Here is a 17508-nt window from a genome sequence, read left to right as displayed (position 1 = left end):
AAATCTTAACCCACCACTGGTCTTTACGCTCAGGCTGCCTCAAATCTGCCCCACAGCCTACTTGTTGGACTGGACCTGATGATCTGGAAGGTCCCTTCCAGCCCCAACAATTATGAAAACATACACATCATCGCTCGTCTTCAGTACCCAAGGACCATACACCTCTGCTGCTCCTTGTTCCTGCTGCATCTTTTTTTTTTTTGCTTTCTTCAGAACTGCTCTACCCTCACTCCATCTCACAACATTCCCAGCATCTCTCTCATCAGTTCCTGTTTCTAGCTATACACGTTGGGTTTATGTGCAAATTTTATGTCAATGAAAGAGACAAAATAATTAAAATATTTCTTGAGAAAAGGAAAAACTTGTGAAAGTCGCTTGTGAAAAAAACAACAGATTTCCCTACTGAAAAAGAAGAGAGCAATGTGTGAATCCTACTTTAGCTGTATATGCCTCTAAACTATTCATATGTTGGTCGGCTTTGCAAACTTCATACACGAATTGCAAGCCAAAGAGGTAAAGAAACTTACTTTTGGACTGGCTTAAGTAGTTAAGAAACCTCCTTAAGTAGTTAAAAAACCCTCCATTCTACATGCTAAGCCCAGGGAATGCAGATGTACATATATGCAGCACGAGAGGAAAAGAATGGGGAGCTGTTGGACAATGAACAGCAATTAAATAAAGAAAATGCCAAAAGCCTTTTTAAAAGGTGTTAATTAAAAGAGAGAGAAAGAAATGTGTATAATTAAGTCTGCGCATACTTAATTATAACTTACAAGATGAATGTTCCTGCAAACAATCAGGGCTGGCCCAAGGTTAAGGCCCCCTTGAGATATCAATTTCACCATAAAAACAATAGATACTTGCAACAGCATAAGGCTACAGTATTTCCAAGAAAACGCCCATGGGAGCCCCCTGTGGAACTGGATTTTGCAGAAGCTTAGAAATTATTTAGGTACCATCAGAAAATCTGCATCTATATTGCAGTACTAAACAGATTTTACTCCATAAAGCTAGCATACATTTCCAGTTGTTTTAATAGCCTATTTTAGGTTCCACTCCTTCCTTCCAACTTCCTAGTTCTCCCTCCCTTACCTCATCATTTTTCTTCTACTAGTCCAGGGATATCAAAGATACAGTCTGTGGCTCCTCAGGCCATATCTGGCCCATATTATCCAGCCAGCATCCCCGCCCCCCGCAAATGCTACATCCAGCACCCATTCCAGCTGGTCCAGGGACAGTGCCACACACAATATCCACTTTAGCCAGTCTGGGGCAGGTGCCTTGTGCAGTGCGAGTCCTGGAGTGGGTGCTATGCGCAGCACAGTTCTGGATCAGCCAGAGTAGACGCTGGATCCAGTACGTGGCAGGGTGGGGGTGGACCCCATAGGTCCCTCCTATGTCAGATTCAGTGCCTGTTTATGCTGGTCTGGGACTGTGCTGCACATGGCACCTGATCCAGCCAATCTAGGGTTTGCAATGCAAGGGGTGCCACTTGCTACTCATATCCTTAGCTGACCAGAGGTACAGCATGCAGCACAGTCCCAGACCAGTCAGAGCAGCTCTGCAATTGGGCTGGCTCTGTGCCATTCATCCAGCCTGCGAACTGGTCCCAGGTCACCCATCTGGTCCACAGAGAGGTTTGACACATATCTACTAGTCCATCTAAAAGGCTATGAAAGGATGCATTAATATACAAATTCTTCATTCGTTTGTATGCACCTACATATAATTTGTTTACACCTGGTTTTATCAGATTGACTTTGATCTTATGTTCAAACAATATATTCATCAAAACACTAGCGACTATAAATACACTTTTAAAATGATTCAATTTTTCCAATGAATATGTTCCTATAATATATACACTTATATTTTTTTATTGCAAGGAAGATTTAAGCTCCCACTGCCCCACCCAAGTATATTATTAAGGAGAACATTCACAAACATGGCCTGCAGGTATATCACCCTGAGGTGTGATCTCATCAAGCTGATAACTAATGAAGACTGATCTAAGTCAGTACTTGGAAGTCCTCCACCCAAAACCATTCCTGGGGTTGCACATGGTAGAGTTGATGATTCAGCAAGAAGGATTTTTTTTTCTTTGACTCGGTACCAATGCCTTAAGTGAATGACTGCCAACTCATGAACCAAAGAAAAATGATTAATCTATACTTTTTTAGCTACCAAAAAGATCCAGAGTCTGGAGAAGGATGTCAGTTTCATTCTGTCCAAACCCCAAAACCATTAAACAATTTATTAGGGTAGAAATAACCACATTGCCACTAAAGCAAACCTATACAATTAAAAGCTTCTTTCATATTTCTCTTTGTTTTCTGCTCACCCTCTTGGCAGCATCTTAATGTCAATCACACCAGCCACCTCAGAAATAATTGGTGGTCAAATCTTGCCATCACTCTGCTACAGCCCCAAAACAAAACTCTGGCAGCACAAGGTTTACATGAGACCCCTATACTTCTCTCTCTCTCTCTGTGCGGTATGTGCATAAGGGGTGGGACTGGGGGACTAGAGAGCAGGCCAGTAGGTCTGGACTGTAGTGAAGCTCACAGACAGTCATGGGGAAATTCCCCCCTGCTCTATGTTCCACTGAGGCAGTTTCAACCCCTATAGCAGCCTAGAAATTGGACAGCTCAAGATAACCTAAATATAGCTTTACACAGCCTTCCCTCTGGATTATGTCTCTTCAGACGGCTCCACCCCAGGATAAAAGGTACTTAACTTGGGTGTGGGTGGGTGTCAGACTTAGAAAATCTTGTTGAAATCTACCTGGTCTTAACAACAATGAAGTCCCTTAGGAAATGTTACACTAGGTTTCAATCTTAAACCCCCAAAATTATGAATGCTGAAAAGTATCCAAAAATCAGCCTAAATCGACTCTACTAAAACTAAATTCAAATCTGTTTACAGAGATCTGTGGAGAAAGTCTGATCAAGTCACAGCCAATACTGTCTGAGATTACTGCTCAAAGTCTATAGGGGCCAGCAGGGGTTGCACCTCTGCTATGTGGTCTCAAGGACTGAAATCTTCTGTGCTGAGACATAAATAATGTTTCCCCTCCCAAATGACACTGCTTTGTAAAACATTCCAGGCACTGGCCTTTTGATACTATAAAGTGAGAATACACAGAAGCCAGTTTAAAGAACTCAGGCCCAGGTAAGGTCATCTAGGTGCCCTGAATAGGACTAAAATAGGCAGAGTTTAGGCACCTGTATACAAAAGTTCAGTGCTCAAATTTCTGCTTCACTGCCAACTAACTTTGGAGACATAAGAAATTTGATATCATTGTGCCCCAGCACTTAAAACTTCTGCTTTTAGGCAAGTCCAGTTTGTTTTCATAGATTTTAACAACTTATGTCTACATGAAAATCCACAGATTAAGCCAGTGATTGTCAACTAGGTGCCAAGGTACCTTGGTGTGCCACAAGATCTTTTGATGGGTGCCTTGTGAGGAGATAAGCAAGTGTCCAGAGATAAGGGCAGGCTCAGGCTCATCCCCACCTGGCCCCTCTGCAAGGAGGTAAGCACTGTAATAAATAAATGAGTTTCTGAAATGGGGTGCTGCTTGATTCACAAAAGTTATGGAGGACTGCCTTGAATCAAAAAAAGGGGTACCTTGAGTGGAAAAAGTTTGATAACCATTGGATTAGGCACTCCACTTATCTCACATAACTGGTTCAATCCATTAAAAGCATTATGAGAACCATTACCACCACATTGGTCTGTGCACAAAGTGTGGTGGCACCAATCCCCTTTCTTTCTAAGCACAGCTGGAAGAGAAGACAGTGGGGCCATATCCCCACCTTTTATACAGGAGTTCAATGTTTAGAACTCTCATTTAAGATATGGAAACTCTCCATTCAATTCCTTTGTGTCGAAAAAAATCCAACTGACATGTTCCATATTCTATTTACCAGACCTTAGGCTGTCCTGGGATGGAAGCACTCTCCAAGGCTTCTGTTCTCTAAAACTGTGGCATTCTGTATACAAGTAAAATTCACTGGACCATACAGAGCATGAAGTGGCCCTGCTCTGTTAAGTCTAGTGCTTTGGTCACTCACCTGAAAGGGGGAAAACCTGGGTTCCTGTGCCTGCTCCAAAGACTTACTTAATATTTTAAGCAATGAGTGTTTAAATTAAAGTGCATGCAAAGGTCCCAACCATAGGTTATAGAATTGTACTCACTTCTGCTCCCACTGCCTGAACACATTAATATTTCATTATTTCCTGCAAGTAAAACAACTTCAATAAGAAACCCAGTGAGTACTACTGTCTAAAGTGGTGAATGACCTCCACAGATAGAGAAGGAATTAAATCCAGACCTCTCATATCACGAGTAAGCATTCAAGTCACTGAGGTCTTGCAGAAAAGAGAAGCAACATTTGTTGCTCATCTTAAGTGAGCCCTACTCAGTATGCTGTTTTTATGGATTGCATTCTACTGTATATAACTATTCCCCTGCATTCTGTGAAACCTAGATACCTAACCAGGGCAGAGGATCTTACTTCCAGGTCAAACACCTAAAATTCAGAAACTGCAGCACTCTGCACAGTCATGTCTTTGTCCCCATGTGGAGCAGAGTCTTAAAGACTACATCACTTTCGTGTCTGTTCAGTAAATATTCACTAGGATTTTAGCATTAATAAATCCAACATGCCTGGCTTAATACATGCATCATCTGCTTGGCTTGGTCAGCAGATTCAAATACAGAGCACTAACATCAGGTCTGAAAGAACCTGTTTTGGAAAGATTGACATACTGAAAAACACAACGAATTCTATCCCAGGAAGACCTACCCTTAAAAAACAGAAAACTGAAGAAACAGGAAGCAAACAAAGATGTACATCTTACAGTTTTAGTATCATATCACTGCACCTTTTTGCAAGTTCCACAGCATACTGCCAGTTCTAGACTTTATTTTTAATTAGTTTCCTTCATGACTGTGTAAAAATAGTGACTAAATATTTTGATGACAATCCAATTCCTACCACATAGCAAGAAAACAAGGAACTCAGCCTCAAATCTCTGACAGACCTCTATAAAATAATAACCTCGAAATTGAATACTGATTTCAATACTCTTATTCTCTGTGTTCTATTTTAAGTATTTTTTTAAAGAGAACCTCAACCTAAAAATATCTGCAACAGTTAAGATTATTATAAGAAAGTTATCCCTATTGATTTTGTTCATATGTAACATAAAAAAAAAAAGATATGAATAGAAAATATAATCCCTTTGATTCTTCTAAAGCCCATAAATAAATATTCAGGATATCACCTCCAAATCTGAACTTCTGCATTTTTGCATTCTGCATTTTTAAAATTTATTTCACAGTAAAAGCTCTGATATGAAAGGGACAAAAACATTACTACTACTGTTGTATGGGAAATAAAAGAACTAAAGCTTAATCCTAATTAACATGGTACCTTACATCACATTATACACAAGCAACAGCGTAAAAGCTACCTGAACAAAGGGTTTAAAAATGAATTATGCAACTTGTAAAATGCTAAGTTAATTATTTAAAAAATAATATTCCTATTTTGACACAGGGAAGCATTCAGTACTTGAGTGTTTGATTCGTTTTTTTAAAAAATGGATTAAATTTAAAGATGAAATAAAAATTAAACACCAAAATTAGATTCCCTGTGCCTACTAAGTTTCTGTCATACCACTTCTCTAACAGTCAATTGTCTTAGTTAATAAAGCTGGATTTAAAAAGGACTGGTAGAAAAGGTGCAAAAAGTTATTTAAAGAGAACTTAGGAGGAGAGTGGAGTACATTAAATGTGTGGTTTTTTTCAAATATTTATCAAAAAGACTGTGTCATCAGCCCTTTTCTTCAATCATACTAACCTATCATATTTAGCATTTATTCATAAGAGATTCTTACTGTTATGACAAGGTTCTAATTAATTACACTGTCACAGCAATTTACATATACTTCTATATTTAAACATGTACCACATACATAACAGCAGAGTCCTGTCTCACAGTAATCAACCTAATTATATTCAGGACATTTACCTCACTTGGAGTAAAGTTCTACAATCAGTCCCTTGGCTAAAGTGAATGAGAACAAAAAGGGTTTTAGCAATTCAGGCTCAAAACTTTAAATAAACAGGTAGAGGAAAAAATATGCAGCTATTATTTTCCAGAATTTTAAACACAAAAAGTGGAGTTATTCAGTTAAAGTATTCTTAAAGACAAGTGTGCAAGCCTCAAAAACATAAGTAACTGCTGAGACTGTGCCATTATTTACAGAGATTTAAAGATTTACAGCCCAAACCATCCTCAGCCACATGTTTATTGGGAGCTCTTTGAATAGGGCAGAAGCTAATACATTTTAACTCGGAGGTGCCCCAGCATGCAACAGCTCACTTGAATTCCTTATTTGGCCCATGGACCCAAATAATTGCCCACCCCTGTAACTGTTACTTGTGGACAAACTAGGAACCATATAAAATGTAGCAAAACTGCTCCAATGTTAACTTGTTCATCCAATATTAAAGCTGCAATATTTTACTACACTTGCACTGTTCTTGGCTTGTCCACATATAACAATTAGCACATAAAAGCTACTGCTGTTTTGAAGTGTCCCCCTTCTGAAACAACTCCAAATCTACAACTGTTTATACCCTTAGTTAGCTGAAGTACCACAGGAGAATGGTGGGAGAGCATGAGAAGACCATAATCAGAAATTCAGCTGCAGGCAGGAAGCACTTTTCCCATCAAGAACTGCCTCTGCAGGTCCTCGGTCTTGGGAAATAAGCCAGCAATCGCAGGCCCCAGAGGAAGACTGTCATAAATGAAAGGTTTCCTGTGCCAAAAAATCTAAACTAATTCCTGATTCAAGAATAATAGAGCTAAAATGCGAATGCAGCTTCACACAGAAGCTTTTAGATATAGAAGCACTCCCTAATACGTAGGCTTAGCAGAAATCAATTTTTTAACATTTTGACAACTAAAATTGATGCTTATTTTTAAGCATTCATTTCAATTTATCAACTGAAATGTTCAGGATTGTGCTAAATTAGGGGCATTTTCTTATTTTTATTGATTTAGCACGCACTACAGAATTGGGGACTGTGCCAACAGCAGGGGTTGGAGGGGCAGGGCTGGTAGCACCTGGGAGCCAGGTGCCACCGGCCTCTCACTCTGCCTACGTCCCAGCTGGGGTAGGGGCCAAATTAGCGCAGAGCCCAGCCTGGCCTCTGTGCGAGTTTGGCCCCTAACCGATCATGCAGGGGCCAGGCTGGATTCTGAGGAAGTCTGACCCATGCCCTGATCACGCAGGGGCCAGGCTGGGCTGGGCTCCACGGGAAATGTTGGCCTCCACTGTCCTATGGAAATTCTATAAAAAAGTCATTAATAAAGCTATGACTAAAGGAGGCCTTCCTCATTATAGCTCTTAGATGCAGATTTGCTTCCCAATGCAGCTTTGTACTCACATCCCAGTTCTGATGGATAGAATAAAATCCTTGGAAGAAACTGAAATAAAGAACATTCACCTGCTTGTTCTTCTCTTAACCATTACTTACGCAAGTCTGCAGAGGCTTCCTCTAGAGCAGTGGTCTCCAAAGTGGGGTGCACGCACCCCAGGGGGTGCTCAAGACAATCCATTGGGGTGCAGGAAGAAAATATTAGAACTTTTATTTATATGTATTTTTTATCTATATATATTGTACATAATATATTGGCACAGTAGTACATGTATATAATTTATAAATAAATAAATAAATAAATAAATAAAAATACATATATTGAGGGTGTGTGCTCAAAAATTTTTTACTGATAGGGGTATGCAATCAAAAAAGTTTGGAGACCACTGCTCTAGAGCAGAGATAGGCAAAAAGGCAGATCCAGCCACAAGCTGGACTCCATTTCCCAGCAGCCCCTGAGCTTTGATTGTGCAAGGCTGGGGCTGCAACGGAGACCAGCTTCAGCCGTGCTGGCAGGGAGCGCGACAGGGCAGGGGGCTGCTCCAGAGCATCTAAGATCCTGTGGCAGGGGCAGCTTGGTCCGGGGCCAGTGCAGAACTGCAATATGCAGCCTCCATGCTCCAGGCAGGGGTGCGTAGCCACGGCTTTGTCTTGGCTCCTTTCAGTGCTGACAGCCTGGTCCCAAGCCGGGGCAGAGCCGTGATCTGCTGCCTGCACACCCCTGTCCAGAGCATACAGGCTGCAGATTGTGGCTCTGCCCTTGCCCCAGACCAAGCTGTCCCCACTGCAAGATCCCAGCAGCTCCAAAACAGCCCCCTGCTCTGACCTGTTGCACGCCCTGACAGCGTGGCTTAGGCCAGTCTCCATGGCAACCCCAACCTTGCTATCATAGTGTAGGTGCAGCTGGGGTCTCCATGGAGACAAGCCCCAGCATGCAGGCATGGGCTGCTGGGAAATGGAGTTCACTGCCAGCCCATGGGCTGCATTTTTGCTCACCCATCCACTAGAAGCTTGTACATCATATAATATACCCAAGGCGCACATAAAGCGTAAATACATTTGGAACCATGTTAGTCACAAAGGCTAGGGACTTCTATTGCACATAAAATGGTTAAATGATCAGACACTGGTTTAATACAAGTCAGTGCACATAAACTAGTTTCAAAATGGCTGAAACTGGTTTGAGATAAACTTGGTTGAACGTAGTATTGGACTTAACTGACTTAGGTCAAACCAGTTTACAAAACTTCTCTTCCAGACCCCTTCCTGGTTCAAGTTAAATCAGAGTCCCACAGCATCGCAGCATTTTACAGCCCTGGGCTAGGCTGTCAGTTCCAGACAGCACAGCTGGCCCCACCCCTCTTCTGCTCCCTAGCTGGAGAAGTGAGGGCTGGCTCACTGGCCTCCCCAGACAAACCTCGGCTGAGGTCTGGGGCCAGGGAGAGGGGGTTAAACTCTTTCCCCTCCCCCCGCCCCACCCGAGTACAAAGCTGCCCTGCCTTGCTAAACTTACTGCTGGCTGCGACTGTGGGCTGCAAGTCCCAAAGGCACCTGGAAGCGAGACAAGGAAGTGATGAACAATCCTGGATGGTCATGCTGCTGTGATTATGGACTGCAAATCCCAGAGACCTCGGGGACAGCAGGAAGAGGAAGCAAAACACAAAGCCCATTCTGTCTACCTGCAAAGACTGAATCAATTCAGCCTCATGCTTTCTGACTGTACTTAGTCTCCAATTTATACAGTGTAGACAGATATTTGCACATTTTCAAAAGCCTTTGAAATGTTTCAAAAGGTGAAAGGATAGATATACATGCCCTCTGAAATGTTCCAAAAATATCCCTGAAGAAAACAAGTACTGTGTAGAAGCACTTTCTGTTAAATATGCACACTTTACAGGTCATGAAAAGGAAGGCTCAGCCCTCCAGAAGGCTCAGCCCTCCACAGTGCTCCATGCTCCTGCCACTTCAAGTGGACTTCCAAACCAGTGTAGAGAAAGCAGGTCTTTTAACAGGATCTTCAAGTACTGCCTACTTCCTGTCCTTGCAGGACACTGATAGCACCTTTGTCACACTTTACCTGAGATCAAGCCCCACATGCCAAGATTGGACTTACATTAGGGCATTTTTGATGTTTTTAAGTATTGTGCTCTGTATTTATGCAATAAGATTGTTTGTGCAGACTTAATATAGGTCAGACCAGGAGTGACCAAGATCCAGTCTGCAGAACCATGTCATCCAGCCCACAGGGCTCCCCAGAGGTTCAGAAATTTCATGCCAAGGGAGCAGCAGCAGTTAATTGCTGCAAACCCTGGAGGCATGGCAATTAAAGCTGCTACTGCTTATCCTATTTCCAAATTTCTGGACCCTGGGGTGCCTATACACATACTTTGGTGGGTGGAGGGGAGGGGCGTTACAATTACAGAGGCTCTCTGGAGCTGCTCTGTGACAGCAATTTCATGTATTCAGGGGGTGCTTTAACTAAATCTTGCGCAATGAGGTTTAGTTAAAGTGCCCCCACTGCCATTCTGAAATGTGAGGCACTGAACACACTAGATGCTGCAGCATGCTAGAGCGTTCCAACTAGAACATTCCAGCAGACTGAAGCGAGTCTGCTCCAATGCATTCTAATCAGAACGTGTTGGGAGCAGGTGAATAGGCACCAATGGAGACCCATGTGGATGAGGGCCAGATGAATTGGGCACCACTGGGTGCCAAACACCTGTATGGAACAGACTTTCTGAGGGGACTGGACTAGGATCAAGGGTGCTCAACCCCTAATCCATGGGGCAGAGTAACTCCCCAGCACCATGTCATCTGGCCCAAAATGCTCCTCACAGGTCCAGAAATATGGCAAGGGAATGGTGACACTGCTTCCCTGATGTCAAATTTCTGGGCCTGTGGAAAGCCTGGGCCATGTGCACCAGACTGGGCAGCCAATCCCAGTGCATGGTGCTAGGCAGGTGCCGCTCCGATCCCTAGGCCCAACCCCAGTACCTGGACTAGGAGGGGATGGTGCTGGGTCCTGAGGCCTGATCCCAGCATGTGGGGGGGGGGGGGCAGCCAAGGCCCCAAAGTCCAATCCTAGCACGTGGGACTTGATCCAACCCATGGACAGGCCCTGTGGGGCCAAAAACTTGAGCACCATTGGATTAAACAACCTCCAGAAATCCCCTCTGCCTCCATCTTTTTTATTCTATGATCTTTTAGTCAGTCACTGACACTGTTTCAAATGCTGTGTAGCAGGCCAGTAGGGATCCACATTATGAATATGGATCACAACCTGCACAGATTAAAAACCAATCTAAGGTATAAACAAATTGAATCATGTACACACGCAATACATAAACCCAACATCTGTGAAAGTTTCTAAATATAAAAACTGCAAAAAAAAGTAATAGTTCTAAACCTGAATTGTTAAAAGGCAGACGAAAAGGAACTGAGCATAGGTAAATATACAAACTTTGTCTTCCACTGAATATTTGGGCATGGTAAACACAATGCTGCTACACTTTTCTGTATATTTCCTGAACTTGCACTCCTGACTCAAACACTTCCGAAGACTAGGAACCTGCAAAAACAATTCTTGATAGTGACACCAATTTTCTTAAGCGAAAGAAGAAAAGAAAAGAAAAGATCCAGACAGGGACACAAAACTAGTTCTTTCAGACTTGTACTGGTAGAAGGGAAAAGAACAATGGAAACAAACAAATCTCTAGATAATAGAGCTGACACTAAGGACCATAGAAAAAGACGCTAGAAAGTGAATTTTCTGATCTACAAAGAACTCTCACTAAATGGGAGCAGACTTTGGAGTAGTAGCATGAGTTATGCTATAAGAATTTACTAGCATTTTCTTATAAGTAATATTTTATGTAGGATATATATAGCAAAACATTTTATGTAAGCTGATCATATCCTAGCTCAAAATTAAACCAAGTCCCAAATTCCTTTAATAAAATAATTGTACTACTGTAAGTTTTAATAAGTGCCTTATATGGTGCAAAGCATTCTGAACCATCATCTAAGTCACATTGGTTAAAATCCAAAATAAATTATTCACTATGCCAGCAGACTTCAGGTCTTAAGAATTACTTTTCCCTTTAGAATAATTCCAATCCCTTATGATTAACGAAAGGTTTTAGAAAATAGAATTCAACAGTGTGAAAAGCACCAGCTTACAACCTTGTATACACTAACAAAATAGACACAAACAGCCTTAGAGCAAGACAAGTTTCCCACATACAAACTCTGACATGGAGAGATGATGGGGCAGTCAGTTTTCCACATCCAATGAAGTCTTAGGCTTTTGAGACTGCAAACAGGGATGTCACTTAAAACCAAAACCAAAAATAAAAAAATCCACACAAAACTTGTTTACTTGGAACTACCTACTTATGTATAGGGCCTAAATACTTCACAGATAAGTCTGTAACATACTCCAGAAAAATTATTGCGGTGTTTGCTAACTGTCATTAGAAACTGATGAAACTTGGGGGAACATCTGATCACCAGAGCACCCCAAGGGATGACAAGATTGAATGGTCACAAACTTCTCTGAGACCGTTTCAGGCTGGACATAAGGAAGAACTTCTTTACTGTTGGAGCCCCCAAGGTTTCGAATGGACTGCTAGAATGTCTATGAAATCTATGAAACTTACATTTAGTTCCCAATGGCATTCAGTTCTCTCTAAAATATAAGACTATTTTACCAACAAAAACTTGGTGTGGATAAATAAACATTACTAGTTGGTTTATAAATCATATGAGGAGCCATATAATGCCTTATAAACTTTTATTCATAAATTAGAAAGTAAAACAAAGATTAGGAATGCACTAATAAAGATTATTTTGGCTCATACTGATGGCCAATCATTAACCATCCATATCAGCTGATACCAATCTGATGACCAATATGCAGCCTGGCAGCTTAGAGAGCAACATCTGGCCATTAAGTCGGCGGGGGGAGCAGATTGAGGCCCCCATGGTGACAGAGGGAATGGGGCAGGGGCAGGCACTACCAGGCTGGGATTGGATGGGGAACAGGGTGGAGAGCTTCCCTCTGCTAAGCACACCTCTGGGGGAGGTATAAGAGGCATGTACCACCCAGGATTGTGCACGGGGCGAAGGCAGGCTGTCTGCTGCAGGCTTGGGGCCAGGGGCTGCATCAGCCTCTTCCCAGAGGGAGGGCTGGGCAGCACCTGACCCTGCCCACTCCCTCCATCAATGTGGGGGCCTCAATCTGCCCCCTCCCCATGCCCTTACCTCCTACAGACTTACTGGTTAGACACTGCTCTTTCAAGATGCCAGGCTGCATTCCTGGTTGCGTGCATGCTGTGGCTGTGTGCATGCATGCATCATTTATCAGTGACATTATCGGCTATGTCGGCCAAAAAAAGACAATTGCTGATAATGGCAATTTTCCTTTTATCAGTGCCAATCCAATATGGACCAATATATCAGTGCACCTCTAACAAAGATACATGTATGATGCATATAAATCGTGGCACTGTCCATTTTAGTCAAATGCACTTTCCACTGTATTTAGAACGGTTTGCTGTACTTTTTGGGAGAACTAGGGTGTTTTGATCTGTTTTCTGGAGATATTGCAAGAGGCAGAACCATAGTGCAACTAAAATGGGACTGATTAAAGAGAAATATATTTTTTGTCCACAAATGATTCAACACTGGGCATGTCTACATGCTCATTAACGTGCCATAATTATAGTGCATTAAATTAGCACAGTGAAAGCTTTGTTATCTGACATGAGTGGGATAAGGGGGATACCGGTTATATAAAAGTTCTGTTTACTTGAGGGCAGGGGTTTTTGGGATGGGACACGGCGGGGGATGAGGCAGTGCACAGAGCAGCAGCAATGCAGAGTGGTGGGTAGCAGCAGCAAGCTTTCCACACCGCATGCCAGTTTTCCCCCCCACTCCCCACCAGTCAGCCAGCCAGCCGGAAATTCTGATTAACAGTGTTCCAGTTACTTAAATACTGGTTAACACATCTTTTATTGTATCTGAAATAACACGTGCTAACTTAATGTGCTGTAATCAGCGCTATTTTGCATTAGTGCAGATGAACACCGTGTGATGCTTAATGCCTACTGGTCTAATTTACTGTGCATTAGCACAGTTTTTGCCAGCCACGCTAATGCACAGTAGAATTAATCCAATGGGCATTAAGCATCTCATGTAGACGAACCTACAGAACATAAATCTTTCCTTTAGTTCAATGGCTACCTAGAATCTTATTAAAAACTGTAAAACAACTAGCAGAACAAAACCAGCCTCTAGGAGTACTGAGCTTTCAGTACTACCAAACTAGAAAAAACTCATTAATATATTGTTCACATCTGAATACTATACCTTTGAGAGTTTTATATTATAAAACCTCATTTCTAAATCCAGTTATCTTTAAGAATTGTAAGTGATATTGAATTAAAACAGTATTTACCTCTTCATTCTTTTTCTGTACCCATTGCTTGTGTTTCTCTTCTGCAATCTTTTTTCTTCTTTCAAGTTCCTGCTTTTCTTTTCTTTTCTCCAGTTGTTGATTAATTTCCTAATTAAAGCAAAATGTATATAACTCAGTTTGGTTACTATTTGAAAATGAGTTACTTGAAATGCATACAGTTTAGGCTTAAAAGCCAAACTACTTCATAGTAGGACTGCCCCAAGTAGATTAGATGGGGCAGTACTTAAAAATGCAATGATAGCACATCTGTACTAACACTCTTAATGATAGTAGTAGAAAGCTTTTAAAAATTCTCTAGTTAAGAAACGACCAGAAGTCAGAAAGCAGGGACTATGACCAAGGTGGGAAAAATTCATAAGGTACATTTCTATGGACAAGAAATATTTCCATTTATTTAATGGGTCTCTAGAAATCAAACAACAAAATGGACTTTGATCAAGTTTCCATTAAGAATTCTAACTTCTAAACCAAAAGCCCAGAATGAACATTTATATGAGTTTTATCCTAAATAAATAAATAAATAAATAAATAATAGATAAATGCAATTTTCATACTATATCCTCAAAAGTGATTTCATGGTCTTGATCCTGCATTTAACTTAAATAAGAATTTCCATTTCTAATGACTCTTCTTGGATCTGAAGTGAAATAAAAATTAAAAGTGTCTCTAACTCTTCCGCAAGAGCCCAAAAGAGAAAAAGAAAAAAAAAATTGTTTGAAAATATAATTAATTCCATATTCTAACAAGATTAAGGCAAGAACCATCTACTGAAGGCCCTTATGAACCTACACTGTAGGGATCCTGTTTTCTCTGCCAGAATGAGTGATACCCTAAAGTATTGTAGAATAGCCTTATTGAAAGAAAAATCCAATCCAATCTACATTGCCCCTGCACAGGATACTTATAAAGACAACAGAAATCTGTAGCTTAATTTTTCTTGGGACCGTAACTTAAAATATTTTTAAAACCAGAATCCTAATACTGTTTTTTTATATTCAAGTTATTCTGGGGGTCTGGAAAACAAGTATATAAGCTTTTATCAAAATCACTGCAAATGATAGGAATGGTAGGAATACTTTCAGAATTACAACTTCAATAGATTAAAAATATCTTTTAACTCTTCTATTGACTTCTCCCTTGTTATGAGCCTATTTTTATCCTGTGACTATTCTTAAAAATTTGTATTTAAAAAAGGAAAAAAATTGAAGTTGTTTGTTATTATGTAACATTTCATCACTTGACATATATAGAGAAAACTACTATTTTGGTTCTGATCCAGTCTTAGTTAGCACAATTACATATACCACATATTTCACTTTCAAGCACCAAAAATTAGCTTTCCTCAGTTAAGAAACAAATGAAGAAGGAAACTCTAAAAGAACAACTGAAATGCTAGAAAAGTCAGAATATGTTTCTGGGATTTAGTAAATAATTTCAGCTCCCCAATAACCTTTAACACAATGTAAAATATTTTACAATTCTCTAGAATTCCAAATATGCTGCAAACTACTGGTAAGCCACACAATGTCTGAGATATATGCCATACTTATATTGTAAATGGAATCAGTAGATAGAGTCAAATTTGAAGATTGCTCAAGGGTACACAAGGAAAGTCAATGGCAGAGGTAAGATCCAGTCTGGTATTTTAACCACTAGCCTATACTTTTCCAACCTGCACTGCAATGCAATACAATACAATACTTAGGGAAAGAACAAGACAATTAACAACATTTATTCTGTTCAGTGTCAGTATTCAAGGATAGGTTATTTTTAAGAAGAGAGCAGATGGATGAAGGGAAAGGAATTCTGGATGGGGAGCACTTATTCTGAGAGAAGGTACCAAACTTACGTAAGACAACACCTAAGCAGTTGACAAAACAACCCCTCATGCCTAACCATGTTCCTCAGCATGTCTGTATACACGCTCTGTCGTGTTTTATTGCTAAAGTGTAGGCATAGATAACCATAAGGAAAATCAAAGTACCAATTATAAAAATATGTTTTAATCCCTTAAATCTGAACCATTACCAGATACTTGGGTAAGCAAGGTATATATACCACATTTTCAATGAGGAATAACTTTTAGCGAAAGAAAAATGCACAAAGCATGAATCACACTGGTGTAGCCAAACCCAAAAAGCTATGCGTGTCTAAAGACACTAAAGATAAAGAACAAAGCTACCTATTTTTTTTTTTTTTTACTATGGAGAAGGAAAACTAGTCTTTTGGTGCCTGCTTGTCTGCTGCCAAATCTAAGGAAAAATAATCAGATATACTCACCTCCATAGCTCTGGCTTGTAAACGGGCACGTAGCTCTCTCTCTTTGCAAATAAACCATTCTTCCCACGGTGAGAGATTATCTGTCACAGGTGACTGCTTTTTGTTTTCTGCTATTTTAAAGCCTTCAACACTAGTGGATTAAAAATAAAGATGTATATTGGGAGGATACTACTGTACTTTTTAACAATTTTAATTTCAAAGTTAATTCCAGCTATTGAAACAGTGACTCCTACACTGCAACTCTGGTAACTTCTGGAACAAATTTATTAAATGTATTTGGCACTTGCAGATATCTTGCTTGTACTCTGTTAAGCAATTTACTTTGGGACTACCTCTAATGCTGTGCTCTGAAAGGCTGCCATTCATAAACAAAACAGAAACAAGCAAATATTCCTATATAAGTGGTTCCATCCCTCTCCTTGCATGTAGAGAATGCAAAAGCAAGGGTTGGAAAGTATATTGGTTATATTACTTTGTTTTTATAAGCCAACTTTTATAATGTGCTATCTCTGACTAGGGACAAGACCAAAGTCTTGTAACCCTTCAACACTAACTAATAATGGTGCACCAGTTGAGATTTTTGGGGCCAATACTCTCCAATTTTAAGGAGGCACATTGGCCAATACCCATTTCCGATACAGTGTGGAGAGCTTCTTCCTGCTGTTAAGTCCGTTGTGGTGGAAGGAGGGGAAGTGGAAGGGGTGTGGGGGAGGGGCAGATCACCCAGCCACCCGCCACAGTGAGAAAAGGGACAGGGGCAGGCCAGCTGGGGCAGGGTGTGGGACAGACCCATGGCTCTTTGGGGTGGGGCGGCTGCTCCCACAGCTGCGTGCACCTGGGGGGGGGGGGCATGTGCCCTCCAGATCTGTGCAGAGTGGGGTAGGTAGGTTGCAGCTGTGGGCTAGAGCCAGGACTTCACCAGGCTTTTCTCGCCAGGGTCTGGGCTCGGGGTGGGGCTACGGAGGAGGCTGCAGTCACCTCAGATATTGCACCAGTACTGCCACAGCCACAGGCCCAGGACAGCCCTGGCTCTTCCTGGCACATGGAGAGAGGCAGGGGTTGAGCCTGAAAGAGCCAGGGCTGCACCAGGCACATAGTGGTGGTAAAAGGGAGCTACAGTGAAATTTGGGGTGGCTGCACCCCCCTCTGTAGCCCCCATCCCAGCAAGAAGAGCTCAGCGCAGCCCCAGCTCCAGCCCACCTATCCCACCCTGGACCCTCCCAAGGTGTGTGCAGCTGCGGGAGCTGTCCCCCACACCCAGTGATCTGCAGGTCCAACCCACGCCTCACCCCCA

General features: G+C 41.5%; 1 protein-coding gene across 1 annotated transcript in view; it reads right to left on the bottom strand.

Annotated features, from left to right (window-relative positions):
* The window catches only part of CCDC34 (coiled-coil domain containing 34), a 36520-nt gene that overhangs the window by 12782 nt on the left and 6230 nt on the right, over positions 1-17508 (bottom strand). The window contains exons 2-3 of the mRNA XM_019551336.1: positions 16215-16344; positions 13914-14021 (exon numbers count right to left, since the gene is read on the bottom strand). Coding sequence (XP_019406881.1) covers positions 13914-14021; positions 16215-16344 — 238 coding nt within the window. The remainder of the gene's footprint in view (positions 1-13913; positions 14022-16214; positions 16345-17508) is intronic.

This window comes from Crocodylus porosus, unplaced genomic scaffold (assembly GCF_001723895.1).
Source record: "Crocodylus porosus isolate Cpor-Errol unplaced genomic scaffold, CroPor_comp1, whole genome shotgun sequence".
Lineage (NCBI taxonomy): Eukaryota > Metazoa > Chordata > Crocodylia > Crocodylidae > Crocodylus > Crocodylus porosus.
The sequence above is the reverse complement of the archived record's forward strand: the minus strand, read 5'-3'. Positions and strand labels throughout refer to the sequence as shown.